General features: G+C 34.5%; 1 protein-coding gene across 4 annotated transcripts in view; it reads right to left on the reverse strand.

Moving 5' to 3' along the window:
• The window catches only part of Grik2 (glutamate ionotropic receptor kainate type subunit 2), a 698850-nt gene that overhangs the window by 163286 nt on the left and 521390 nt on the right, over positions 1–14174 (reverse strand). For all 4 annotated transcript variants that reach the window (XM_087598251.1, XM_087598252.1, NM_019309.2 and 1 more), the window contains 1 exon segment: positions 9264–9487. In XM_087598251.1, the coding sequence (XP_087454377.1) occupies positions 9264–9487 (224 nt within the window).

The following is a 14174-nucleotide window of genomic DNA, read 5'->3' on the forward strand; positions in this document are numbered from 1 at the left end:
GTTGTATCAATCAATAAAATTGTTTTAATGGTTCAATATAACATAATGGATCTTCAAGTCACAAAGTGTCTAATACACATATGTATACTCTGTATGAAGTCTATAAAAATCAATAAAGTATCTCATGATATTATAATGTAGCATGTTGTATCAACAAATCATAAAGTGCCTTGATGTTAGGTATATACACTGAGTATGTATTATATCAACAAACCATAAGTGTCTTAGTATTACAGTGTAGCATATGGTATCAAAAAATCTGTAAAGGATCTTAATATCATGTATGTGCACTGTGAGTACCACAAAGTTCCTAAGAAAACTGAAATGTTCTTGGAAATCAATTATTTTATTTTTCTGTACATTATCAACATTAAGAACTATCAAATTGAGTATTGTTAAATTCTCTACAACTAGATTTGAAACATAACTTCTAATCCTCTTCAATTAAATGACTGATTTGAAGCCCTAATTAAAACTGGAAGAGTGATATAAACATTTTATAATAAACATTTTTTCTAGGAGTGGGATTCTTTTGTATACAACCACCTATAAACAAAATTCAGATTTTATTGATTATTTTCAAATAACAACTCAGTCTAGCAAATGGATAAGCTTACATTGAAACAAACCTCCCACCGCCCCCAAGCTGAACACCAATAAGAGTAAGGGAAGACAGGAACCACTTACCTAATTTTATTATGTTAAAATAATATGCAGGTGCATATTCTGAACCAACTTAGATGACAGTTGTAGCCCAACTGTTTATAAGGTTTATCATGCCAGTAACATTGAAAACCTACCATTTCACCTTTGCTTCAAATATTAAATGCATTAACTTAATAGGAAGTTTTGTTGTGAGTTCATTCACCTCATTTTATCATGTTGGAGGGGAAAGAAGTGAGAACTGAAGAGAATAGATCACTTTTGTCAAATAGCTAATTTAGCTCTCTATATTATTTTTCTAATATTATAATTTAAAACCTGTAACATCCAAGCTACAAAAACAGTAAAATTATGCTTTCTGCAGATTAGAAATGAAAGTCTGTTATTCAAAGCGCATTAGGTTAAATCTATTCATTTTAGTTTTAAAATATGGATACATGTAATTACTTCATTAGTGAGTTTTATTTTTTAATCAGGAAGAGTATGAGGTTAATCTCCGTATTTTCGTGTACACATAAGCAACAGGATTGATATGAAAACAATTTAATTTGAATGATGTAATTATGTAATGGAATGTAAAAAATTATAGCAATTAAGGTGCAGTGGCATGCTCTAATGAATGAAGTTGTACTGGCTGATGATGCTGGATCTCCTACTCATTAATAATTTGGATGGAGTGCATTATTCCACATAACTTGAAAAAAATAAAGTCATAAATCACCACTAATTATTTCTTTTAGTTTTCATTTAATATTGATGGGGCTTCTCCCACATACATACATTATGAGGGGACCAAAGTAATATAAAATGGCATTCGATTTTCTCCAGAGTTCGACAAAGAATGCTATTTTTTTTAAAGATTTATTTATTTATTTATTTATTTAATGTATACGAGTACACTGTAGCTGTCCTCAGACACACCAGACCTCATTACAAATGGTTGTGAGCCACCATGTGGCTGCTGGGAATTGAACTCAGGACCTCTAGAAGAGCAGTCAGAACTCTTAACCGCTGAGCCATTTTTCCAGCCCAGACTTGCTATTTTTGAACCAAATGAAACTAACAATTTTTAAGAAGAGATTGCAGGTGTGTCTAGAGGACCAGCTTATAAGGTAGCATGTTCCACAGTTGTCCTTGTCTACATGCTGAACATTATGGAAATATATATATATATATATATATATATATATATATATATATATATATATATATATATATATAACATTTCTTGTTTGTAAGGCTAGAAAAAAAATTAAACGAACATACTTTTCACGTGTACCTAATAGTTATTTCAAGAAATTATCTGCTTTGTATAGGAGCATACGGATAATGTGGACGAGAAAATACTCAAGCATTGTTTGAAAATTAAAGTGGTATTAAAAGCTTTTTAAGGGGCTGGGGATTTAGCTCAGTGGTAGAGCGCTTACCTAGGAAGCGCAAGGCCCTGGGTTCGGTCCCCAGCTCCGAAAAAAAAGAACCAAAAAAAAAAAGCTTTTTAAAATTTTTATGGCAAATCAGGAGATGAGTTCAACACTTTAAGCAAAACAATAAGGTGCAGCTTCAGTTTTAATATATTTTCAGCGAGGTTTCTAAATGCAGTTTCTTTAGAAAAACCTTCCTTTCTGGAATAACAAATCAGAATTTAAAAACAACTTTACTTTTTCTGTGTATGCCAAAAGTGGGTGATAGGGCCTGGTGTATATTAGTCTATAAAAACATAGTTGATTAAAAAGGAGAATAAATCATTGTGTCTGTGATTCTCAGTGTAATCTGTTTGCATACTGTTCAGACTACTTTTATTCTCTTTCAGAACTTTCCTCCACTTGGATTAGGGGCAAAAGGTTACATACACAAGAGAATGCGTATTTGACTAATGTAATGACAGTTAGCTTAAAGTCAACCATTGGACTGAGCATGGTAGCATGGGGACCCCAATGGAGAAGTTAGAGAAAGGACTAATGGAGCTGAAGGGATTTGCAACCACACAGGAAGAACAACAATATCAAACAACTAGACCCCTCAGAGTGCCCAAGCACCAAACTACAAACCAATGAGTACACATGGATGGACCCTTGGCTACAGACACAGATATAGCAGAGGATGGCCTTGTCTGGAGAGGCCCTTGGTCTTGTGAAGGCTGAATACCCCAGTGTAGGAGAATGCCAGGGAAGTGAGGTAGGAATTGGTGGGTGGGGGGGTGGGGAAGCACCCTCATAGAAGCAGGGGTTGGGGAGATGGAGTAGGGGGTTTCCGGATGGAAACTGGAAAAGGGAATAACATTTAAATGTAAATAAATAAATGTAAATAAATAAAATATCCAATAAAAATAGGGAAAAAAGAGAGACATAATTAAAAGTCACATTTACATTGAAAAATACCTAAAATATATTTTTATGTTCTTGAAGAAAAATGCCTTTTAGGAGCACACATTTTTTTGTCGTTGGACAATATACAGAAAGCAAAACAAAACCACTAGTGTATTTCCTGTTGGTGTTTTAATGGTCCTCCTGCACACACTCTGTTATTCCAAAGTAGAGCTGCATGTAATACCTTTGGCCTGTCTTCAGTAGACAATGGAGCTTTAACTGCTTCACGTGGAGTGCAATAAAAGTACAGTGCCTTCTGTAGGCCAGTGAATTAAGAACTTCTGTTAGTGTGATTGTGAAGCCACCCTCCCCCCCAAACCAACGGTTTTTCGAGTGTCTGTTGGAAAACGGAGGCATTGTTTTGAAAGCTGACCAGATGGGGCCCATGTAAGGGGGCAGCTCATCAAGAGCCTTTTGCAGAACCTTCAGCTTGAAAAACTAAGAAACTTGGAGGAATAAGTATATGATTTGTGGAAAGTATGCTTCATTTTCCATAGCTTATTGGAGCTTCTCAATAGACTCATAATAGGGTTTCTTCCTCAAAGTCTAAAAAAGAGAAATGAATAGAATTCCGTAGAGTAGAACAGGAATAGAAATGGGTTCAAGTGGGACAGAAGTTAACAGAACGGAATGGAATGGGATAAAAAGGAATGGAACGGAAGGAACAGAAAGGAGTAGAATGAAGAGAAGGGATAAAAGGACAGGGAAAGAAACCTTGTGTAGTACTACTTACTGTTCCTGGGTTGCTAACAACTCAGCCTACATTAACTGATGGCACATAAGCGCATAGAGTGGCAACTGCCAAGGCCAGACTATTCAGCATATACTAAACTTTTTAATCTAACAACGTGATAGGGATTAAACTTCAATATATTAAAAATAATATATTTGTTGTATAAGGTCTTGATTTTATATATCCTCTTAACAGAAACAAATCATTATAGGCTTCACATAGATCTCAGAAGCTCTTTGTCCTAATATTTGTGAAATGGGCACACTGGACAATGACCTAGGAAGGAGAATGACCCTGTTGTAGGAGCCCCTGTTCTCAGTTGTGTCACTGGATTAAGAGCAGACATCAGAGGTAAGTGATGTATAGATAACTTTAGCAAAACTGGACTATTAAATATCTTCTCACTCCTTGATATTTATTTATTCTGTCTTAACATTGAGAAAAAATAATTTGGGAACCTGACTGTACATCACTGGCTGATCCTGTGCCCAGCTTGTGCAAGGCCTTGGGTTTGACACAAAGGACCACAAAACAAGTAGAAGGGAAAAAAAGGGTATAAAAATAATTTAACTTTATTGGGAATATGATTTTGTAGACATATAAAGACTAGCAAAAGACATAAAAATTTCCTCAAAACAAAATGGCAACAATTATTTGATTACAGAAGGTTACTTAGAAATTCACTGTAATCTTATATTGTCTTTGCATTACTAATTTTTCTTCTAATTTCTATTTTTAATGTGCTGAAATTATAAAACTGAGTGTTTAAAAACGTGTTTATTACTACCTCTAGGAATTAGATTGGTCTCTCTCCACAGTCCTACGATCAAAGTCAAAATCTCTGTTGCCTGAAATACCTACATAACATATTTATCATAGGTGATTTCACTAAGTCCCAACTGGCTTTGTTCTACTAACACAACAAATGAAGTCATAATAGCTACTTTACAACAGTGGCCGTTTTCTAAGTTGATGTTGAAAGGATGTGTTGTTTTCTGATGGCATTAACAAGTAACTAGTGAGGTATGGAAATAAGTTCTCTGTAGTCTTAGCCTCACAATGTATAAAGTCATTTCAGCCTGTAGTGTGAATGTGTCTTTAGATTAAATCTGTGCTGACCATTAGACAAATCTTAATACATAATCAGTTTTAATGATCCTCCTCATGTGTGTAAGAGGCCTATTAGAATAGAAATTACTAAAAAGCCTATTTTTAAAAACATTCTAGGAAGATTGCTAAAGGGGAAGGAAAATAGCAAATATGTTTCCATAATATTTACCTCACTGAAAAAAATCACATTTTAAAAAAATATAACAAAACCTTACCTAATGCAATGCTAAAGAAAGGTAAAATTTAAATGCTGTCCTGAGTAAGAGGCTAGAAACTTGGTGTTACAGAACACAACAAAACTGGAATTTCACTGTAATGTGGCAACAGTCTTTCTGACAGCCAATCACTTTACCATTGAACATCTATCAAAGCAGTTATCCAATCCTGAGTACATAATGATATCACCAATCACTGCGATGGGGATATAAAAGCTATAGCATACTCCTCAGGAACCAATATCTATGATGCTAATGTGAGCATTTTGGACATGGGTTTCCAAATTCAGGAAACCATCAAAGATATTGATTAAAACCAATGACTTGTAAGAGGAAGACAGTTTTGCTTTTAAATTGTAAGGACTCCATGTGAGAGAAAGGCTTGATATATTTTGTGACAAAAAGCCATGTTAGAATTAAAACAGTGCAAGACATGCCCAGAGGTAACTATAAACCTTTAAGGCAATTATAAACCTTCAAGTAGATGTTAAGAGTCAATTCTTCACTGCTTTACTCAATAATGTAACAGTTATTATTCTAATATTCTGAAAATCATAAAAAGTAAGTGTCATGAAAAAAATACATATCTTGTCTTTAACTTAGAAAATAAAATTTTATATTTTCAATACACCAAATATTCTTTAGTTTGCTATTTTGTTGAAGAAACAAAGCAGTTAATGTTATTATATGGTTTTATTTATATTTTTCCTGTGGGTGATTGTATTGTTTTGTTCAGATGAGAAACCTTAAGTATAGTTGTGTATCAAGACTTATATAATTGGGTATCAAGTCAGTGTAAGCATGGTATGCCTTTTCAGGTTGTTTACAGTTCATTTGTTAACCAGTGCTTAGTGAGTAACTGGGCGACATCAATCCTGTTGGAAGAAAATGTGTACATCACTATTCCCTTCATTTGGGGGCTGATGTCCATTATGCATCTCTGGATTACAAACTGTAAAAATACCCCAAACAAAATTTGGATACAGAATTTCAGGAGCTCTCGTTGCCCTTGAAATATCTAGAGTTGAAAGAAAAATTCTCTGCTATCTATAGGAGTTTCATTTAATGGGAACTTAAGTTAACCCATTTTATAAATAACTTATTGTTGGTAGTCTATGTTTGTTTAATGTGGGAAATATTTGAAGCAAGGTGAAAACACATCTTGGGGTGGGTGCCATGATCAGCCTGCTCATGTGACTAACTATGTCTCACTTGTAATATAACTAAATGAAAGCAAATGACAAAGAAAGACATGGAAGATTAAGAAATAGTATAACTAAGTGAATCCTGTCAGACAAGACTTATTTCTGTCTGTCAAGAGTTATTGCTAAGATCCTTGGAACAGGGACATTTGTTGTCTAGAAAGCAATATTCTAGCCTCACACTTACGCCTAAATGAGTTCTTTACTAATTCAGTGGAGGATGCTGATTGTGTCATTATGCTACAAATAATATATCAGATGTTTATAAAGGCCATATGACAGATTAAACAACACCAAGATATCTGAAACATCTTTTTCTTGGTAGTACTTGTAGGTATGTTTCTTTGTAATCAAAGGACAGGTGAAATATTTTAATGACTAAACAAAATTATGTACTTTAAAATCAAGGTTTAAAAGAGTAAATGTTACCAATTTGTGTTGAATTTAAATTTTTTATAAAACTAATATTGTTTATATGAAAACAGAGCCTGCATGCACTAGGTATTAGAAGGACTGTTAATAATTTGTCTATTGTCTATGTTCTATAGTTGACCTTTTTATGTTTTAATATATTTCATTTTTATGAATGTATATACTTTATATAGAATCCTTAAAAGTGTAGATTTAGGAATATTATATATTTACTAGATTGCTGAAAGCATTATATATATACATATATATATTTATTAGTGCTTAATGAAAGATTATATCCAGCCAAATATTTTCTTGTAAGTACCACATGGTAGAATTTTAAACACAATATAAACAATATTACATATTTATATATGTATATAAAATATGTTTATAATATGTGTATAAATCTATAAATACATGTGTGCACCAGTGGGGAAACATTTTTATATTAATAGAAGTGGGAAGACCCACCCTAAGTGTAGGTGCAGCAATTTTTCTGGCTGGTCTCTTAGATTGTATAAAACAGAGAGACTAAGGTACATATAGATTTCTTTGCTATCTGCTATGTGCAGACATATTGTGAACAGCTGCTTCATGCTCTGCTGATTCAACTTTCTAACAATGACACCTGTGACTTCTAATATGGGCTGAAATAAACTCTTTCGCTTTTAAGGTTTTGGCTACTACATAGTATCATAGGAACATTAACAAGAGCTAAGATATAAACCTAAAAGATTTGTTTGGTTCTTTGTTTAATGGTTTGTTTCCCACATTAGGGTTAGCAAATGCTAGACATGTGCCCTGCTAGTAAACTACACCGCCATTAAGTAAGTTTCTACTTTCCATATTAATGGAATACTAAAGAATGTACTAAACATATAAACATTAAAAATTACATTTTAAGTAATAATGCCAGTGATTCACTGTATATCTTTGCATTGTATAACTTTATTTCATGAGTTAAATGAAAATGTATTTTTTAAAATTCATAACAAATATTATATTTCCACCTGATTTAGAAGGGCAATTAAGTCCTACCAATACAAGTATTTCCTCTGAACTTGTATTTCATAGGTTGCCTTCATACTAGAAGAATAAATGTTATACAAACTCATTTGAATTTGGGGCTCACTCTAGAAATTAACCTGAATGTAACCATTCTTCTGCTAATCTTAATTTTAAGTATTTATTTTAAAAAATTGGAAATACTTTAGACATCATTACTAATGATAAACATTCCGAGAACTTACATATAGCTTTATAATCTTTATCAAGACTATTAAATATCACAGATTCATTAATAAAATACCTATGAGCTTTTTGAAAAAGTTTTGTTTTGCTTTACTTTTTTAGACATTTGATAGATTGTTTTTCCATCTTTGAGTAAGAAGTTCATATTCCAAGATAAGTACTATTGTTTTTAATATGACTAGTTCCTCTATGCTTCCTCAGGACGGGGTTGGGAGTCTTTCTTCTAGGTTGTATTTATGCAGAATAGGTTCATATGTAGACAGGAAAGAATGGTTGCTGGGTTCTAGGTGGAAAGTATTCCAGGACTGCACTAATTCAACAAATACTTGATCTCAATTCTCTATATACATATGAACTAATGTGACTTGCGGTAGTAACTAAACAATATGTTATTTATCAAAAAATATTACAAATGATCTTGATTTGTTTTCATTGATCATGGAAAAGCAGAAACTAAAAGTTTATTTACTTCAAACTCTAAATTCTAATTTTTGAGGAAGAATAAAAAACTATGAAAGAAAAACCTTTAAGGTCTATTATACAATTTCAGTTGCTATATGGCTGCTTGGTACAAATAAATACAAATTATAGTAATCTTAAATTGTCAAATCTCAATGTTAAAATAATTAAGTAAAATGAAAAATTAAAAAAATAATTATGTATACATTTATCATAATATAAATATATAAAATATGCTTTATATACTTTCTTTCATTCTTTTTCTAAATGAAAAATAAGTTCTACCACTAGGAAATGTACATCGACTTTATCATATAACTTCAAAACAGGACAAAAATTTTTCAAAGGCATCTTAGTAAGGAAAATGAAAAAAGATGATTTCATATTTAACTTTGACTATGGGGCACATAAATGCATATAGTCACAGATTATGAAAATTTCTATCAACATAGAATTGTATATCTAAATTTTAATTCTCTTTACCACAAAATATATAATTTCAAAAACATAATAGACTTCAATGTCATTATGGCAGCCATAAAATTATGATTCTTTAGACACAATTATAATCTCAATTAAATCAGAAGAAAACTGTATTAAACAATTTGGACTCCTTTTAGATTTTGGTTAAAAAGAGAAAAACACTTCCTACCACATTTGCAGCTTACTGACACAACCAGCATGTTTTCTGCCCCAAAAGGCAACATACTTATGTGATTCTTAGAAGTTGGTAAATTTTCAGCACCCCAGGAGAAAGAAAGATAAGAAAGGAAATTGTGACTTTTGACAATTATTAGTTAGAAAAAAGAGGTAACAATTGCCAAAAAAATCACAAAAGTGAGCATGTTACCTGGCTATGACAAAGAGCACACAACTGACACCCAAGTAAGCCAGCAGAATATACATCCAGATATCAGGGGAGAGAGGATTCAGGAAGGAGAAGACGCCTGGGTTTGTACCATTGGGCTTGCGGTACAAAATACTTATTCCAAGTGTCATAAACGGCTTTGAAAAGTCGATGACCTTCTCACGAACATAGGTTATAGCCAGTGGAGCAACTGCAAGGTCAGCTTTCTGTAGAGAGAAACATAAAGAGGAATATAACGGTGCTAAGTCACCAGTAAAATATCTATAATTGAAGACTTCATACATGAGAATTTCTGTAATGACTATGGTTAAGATCAACAACATTCTTTACCCCGAAGAGCTGACTTACTATTTAATAAGTTACCCATTCCTATGTGATTCCAGAATACTACATCAGTCTTGACAATAACTAGTTAGAAAAAGAAAATAACATTTTGGGATTAAAAAATGAAACCATTGTATATAGAGTAAGTGACATCATTCATGTTGAAATGTCACAGTTATGTTTTTTACTGTACACCGTAAAAATCATTTTTATCTATTATATCTGCCTACATTTATCGGTTGAATTGCAATACAGTAATAACTATGTCAAACTATTTAGCTTAAAATTAAAGAAACATTTCCTGTGCCAACAGAATGACTCAGCAGTTATAGACACTCGCTACCATGCCTAACAACCTGAGCTCTATCACAGAGACCCATATGATAAAAAAAAGCAGACATCCACAAGTAGTCTTCTGACTTCTACATGCATAGCTTCATAGTGTCAACAATTATACATACAGATAATCATGCATTTGTGCATGTACATGTGCACACATGAAGACACTAGCAGAATTTATTAATAAATTATATTCTTTTTCAAAAACACAGAAGAGTTTTCGTAAACAGGTAATTTAAAAAAATTTTTTTATCTTTAGTAACTTGAGTATTTCTTATTTACATTTCGACTGTTATTCCCTTTCCCGGTTTCCAGGCCAACATCCCCCTAACCCCTCCCCCTCCCCTTCTATATGGGTGTTCCCCTCCCCATCCTCCCCCCATTACCACCCTCCCCCCAACAATCACATTCACTAGGTGTTCAGTCTTGGCAAGACCAAGGGCTTCCCCTTCCACGGGTACTCTTACTAGGCTATTCATTGCTACCTATGAGGTCGGAGCCCAGGGTCAGTCCAAAACATGTAATTTTTGAATGGATAAAAGATCAACACTCTAAAGCCTTCCCTAAACCACATTAGAAAATTAGTTTTTCTTTTATCTTTTTGTTTTTTCCTTTTCCCACATTTTTCCTTTTATTCAAAATAGAATTTTTTCACATACTATGTTCAGATTATAGTTTCTTCTCTGTTTACTCCTCCCAGGTCCTCCCTTCTACTCTTACTAACCAGATATATTCCCTCTTCCTTTCTCATTAGAAAAGAGGAGGCTATTAATAGTTAATATCAAAATAAGATAAAATAAGATTTCCAATTTCAAAAAGTTGTTAATTTTCCATTGTATTTTAAATATTTTAAAACACTAATGCTTTAATGTCACCATTTTACAACCACATATCCAGATGCTCAAAACATTGATGGAAGTGAATTCTTCAGAAGCTGACTGCTCTAGCTGAGGCCATACTCATGTCTAGAAGCCAAAGACCTCACTCACAGATATCAAATGATTCTCCAGAGCCCTCCCAGCTCCCCAAAAGCACTCCTTCCCATGGGTCAATATTCCAGCCCACAATTCTCTTATCAAAGGCGAGTCAGACACCTGGAACCTGGCAGCCCTCTGCTCTACCAGAAGCCATGGTAGTACCTGGAACCCTAGAGGCCATGACAGTATCCAGAACCCCAGAGGCCATACAAGTAGCAAGAATATCAAGAATCTATTGCTTTATCAGAGACTACAACAGTACCCTAAACCACATAGGCCAACATTGCATAACAGATAGCAGAGGACACACCTTCACCCTAAACTCCAGAGGTAACACAGACCTACAAAACACCAGCAGAAACACCCTAAGGAATAAGATCTATTTGATCACCAGAACCACTGGCCAGTCTAGTAAGAAGACCTGAATGGAAACAGAAATCAACAGAAAATAATCTATCCAATAAAGATAAATTCAGAAATTAGGAAACGAAATCTAAATTACCACAAACTTGCATGCATAGAGACCAGTGACAAACCACAGTTATCAACAACCAGGACAATACAGTAACACCAGAATCCAGCTATCCAGCTAGGTCAAGCCTAGCATATTATAACACAGCTGACTCATTGATAAGTGGATATTAGCCCAAATGCTCGAATTACCCTAGCTGCATAGAACACATGAAACTCAAGAAGGATGACCAAAATGTGAATGCTTCACTCCTTCTTTAAAAGGGGAACAAGAATACCCTTGGGAGGGAATAAGGAGGCAAAGTTTAGAACAGAGGCAGAAGGAACACCCATTCAGACCCTGCCCCACATGTGGCCCATACATATACAGCCACCAAACTAGATAAGATGGATGAAGCAAAGAAGTGCAGGCTGATAGGAACCAGATGTAGATCTCTCCTGAGAGACACACCCAGAATACAGCAAATACATAGGTGAATCCCATCATTAAACCACTGAACTGAGAACGGGAACCCTGTTGAAGGAATCATAGAAAGGACTGAAAGAGCTTGAAGGGGCTTGAGACCCCACATGAACAACAATGCCAACCAACCAGAGCTTCCAGGGACTAAGCCACTACCCAAGACTATACATGGACTGACCCTGGGCTCCAACCTCATAGGTAGCAATGAATATCCTAGTAAGAGCACCAGTGGAAGGGGAAGCCCTTGGTCCTTCCAAGACTGAACACCTAGTGAACATGATTGTTGGGGGGAGGGTGGTAATGGGGGGACGATGGGAGGCGAACACCCATGTAGAAGGGGAGGGAGAGGGGTTAGGGGGATGTTGGCCCGGAAACCGGGAAAGGGAATAACAATCCAAATGTAAATAAAAAATACCCAAGTTAATAAAGATGAAAAAAAATAACACAGCTGAAATACAGAAACACATGTATGTACACACACACACACACACACACACACACAAAACCATAAAAACCAATGTTATAAATATGACGGAAGCCCATAGAGAGGAAATGAATAAATCACCTAAAGAGATTCAAGAAAACAAAAATAAATAATACAAGGAAAATTTTTCTTAAGAGAGCCAAGGGGGAGGGGTGAGAACAGGTGAAGGAAATGAAGAAAGCTGTAAACAAACAAACAAACAAAACAAAAACAATTTAAAACAAAGTCAAATTCAAACAATATCTTTTTTCTAACCCAACCCTACAGAAGACACTAGAATGAAAAATACATCACAAGGAGAGAAACTACACCAAAGAAAACACAAGAAAATATGTCATTTCACAACAAACTGAAGAGAATCAAACACACATAAAATACCACCTCCAACAACAAAAATAAATCATGTCCCTTTAATATCCCTCAAAATCAATGAACTCAGTTCTCCAATAAAAATACACAGGCTAACAGACTGGATACATAAATAGGATCCAACATTTTGCTGCATACAGGAAACATACCTCAGCAAAAAAGACAGACACTACCTCTGAGTAAAGGGCTGGAAAAAATTTTCAAAGAAAATGGTCCCAAGACACAAGATGGAGTAGCCATTCTAATATCCAATAAAATAGACTTTCAACCAAAAGTAATCAAAAGAGACGGGAGAAGATTTTTCATTCTCATCAAAGGAAAAATCCACAAAAATAAAGTCTCAATTCTGAACTTCTATGACCCAAATGCAGGACAATCATATTTGGAAAAAAATTGAAACTCATACAATAACACCCCATTCTCACTAAAGACCACAATAGGTCATTGAAACAGAAACTAAACAGAGACACAGTGAAACTAACAAAAACTTATCAAACAAATGGATTTAACAGATATCTACCAAACATTTCACCCCCCAAGACAACCTTCATACAGACATTGGAGACATCCTACATTAGCAACTTGATAGCACACCTGAAAGCATTGAACAAAATGAAGCAAGCACACCGAAGAGGAGTAGAGGGCAGGAAATAATCATATGCAGGGCTGTAATCAACAAATTAGAAACAAAGAACAATACAAAGAATCAACAAAACCAAGGTGGTTCTTTTAGAAAATCAGCAAGACAGATAAACCCTTAGCAAAACAAAATAAAGGGCACAGAGACAGTACCCTAATTAACAAAATCTGATAGGAAAAGGAAGACATAAAAACAAAAACCAAGGAAGGATTGAAAGAGCTGAAGGGACTTGCAACCCCATAAGAACAACAATTCCTACTAACCAGAGCTTCCAGGGACTAAACCACTACCCAAAGTCTGTACATGGACTGACCCAGGGCTCCAACTGCATATGTAGCAGAGAATAGCCTTTTGGGGGCACCAGTGGAAGGAGAAGCCCTTGGTCCTGCCAAGGTTGGACCCCCAGTGAAGAGGAATGTCGGGAGCGGTAAGGGAGGTGGATGGAGGGAATACCCTTATGGGGCTTATGGACAGGAAACCGGGAAAGGGAATAAAATTTGAAATTTAAATAAAGAAATATATTCAATAAAAAAACAAATAAATTTTAAAAAATCATCAGATCTTATTACAAAAGTGTATACTCAGCAAAACTGAAAAATCTAGATGAAATGGATGGTTTTCTGGGATACTGCATTCAAAAGTTAACTAAAGATCAGATAAACTGTCTAAACAATGTCATAATCCTTAAGGACATAGAAGTAGTCATTAAAAATCTCCAAACTCCTAAAAGCCCAGAGACAGATGGTTATAGTGCAGAATTTTACGAGACCTCCAAAGAAGAGCTAACACCAATGCTCTTCAAACTATTCCACAAAGTAGAAACAGA

The sequence above is a fragment of the Rattus norvegicus genome, chromosome 20 (genome assembly GCF_021556685.1).
Source record: "Rattus norvegicus strain SHRSP/BbbUtx chromosome 20, alternate assembly SHRSP_T2T, whole genome shotgun sequence".
Classification (NCBI taxonomy): Eukaryota; Metazoa; Chordata; class Mammalia; order Rodentia; family Muridae; genus Rattus; species Rattus norvegicus.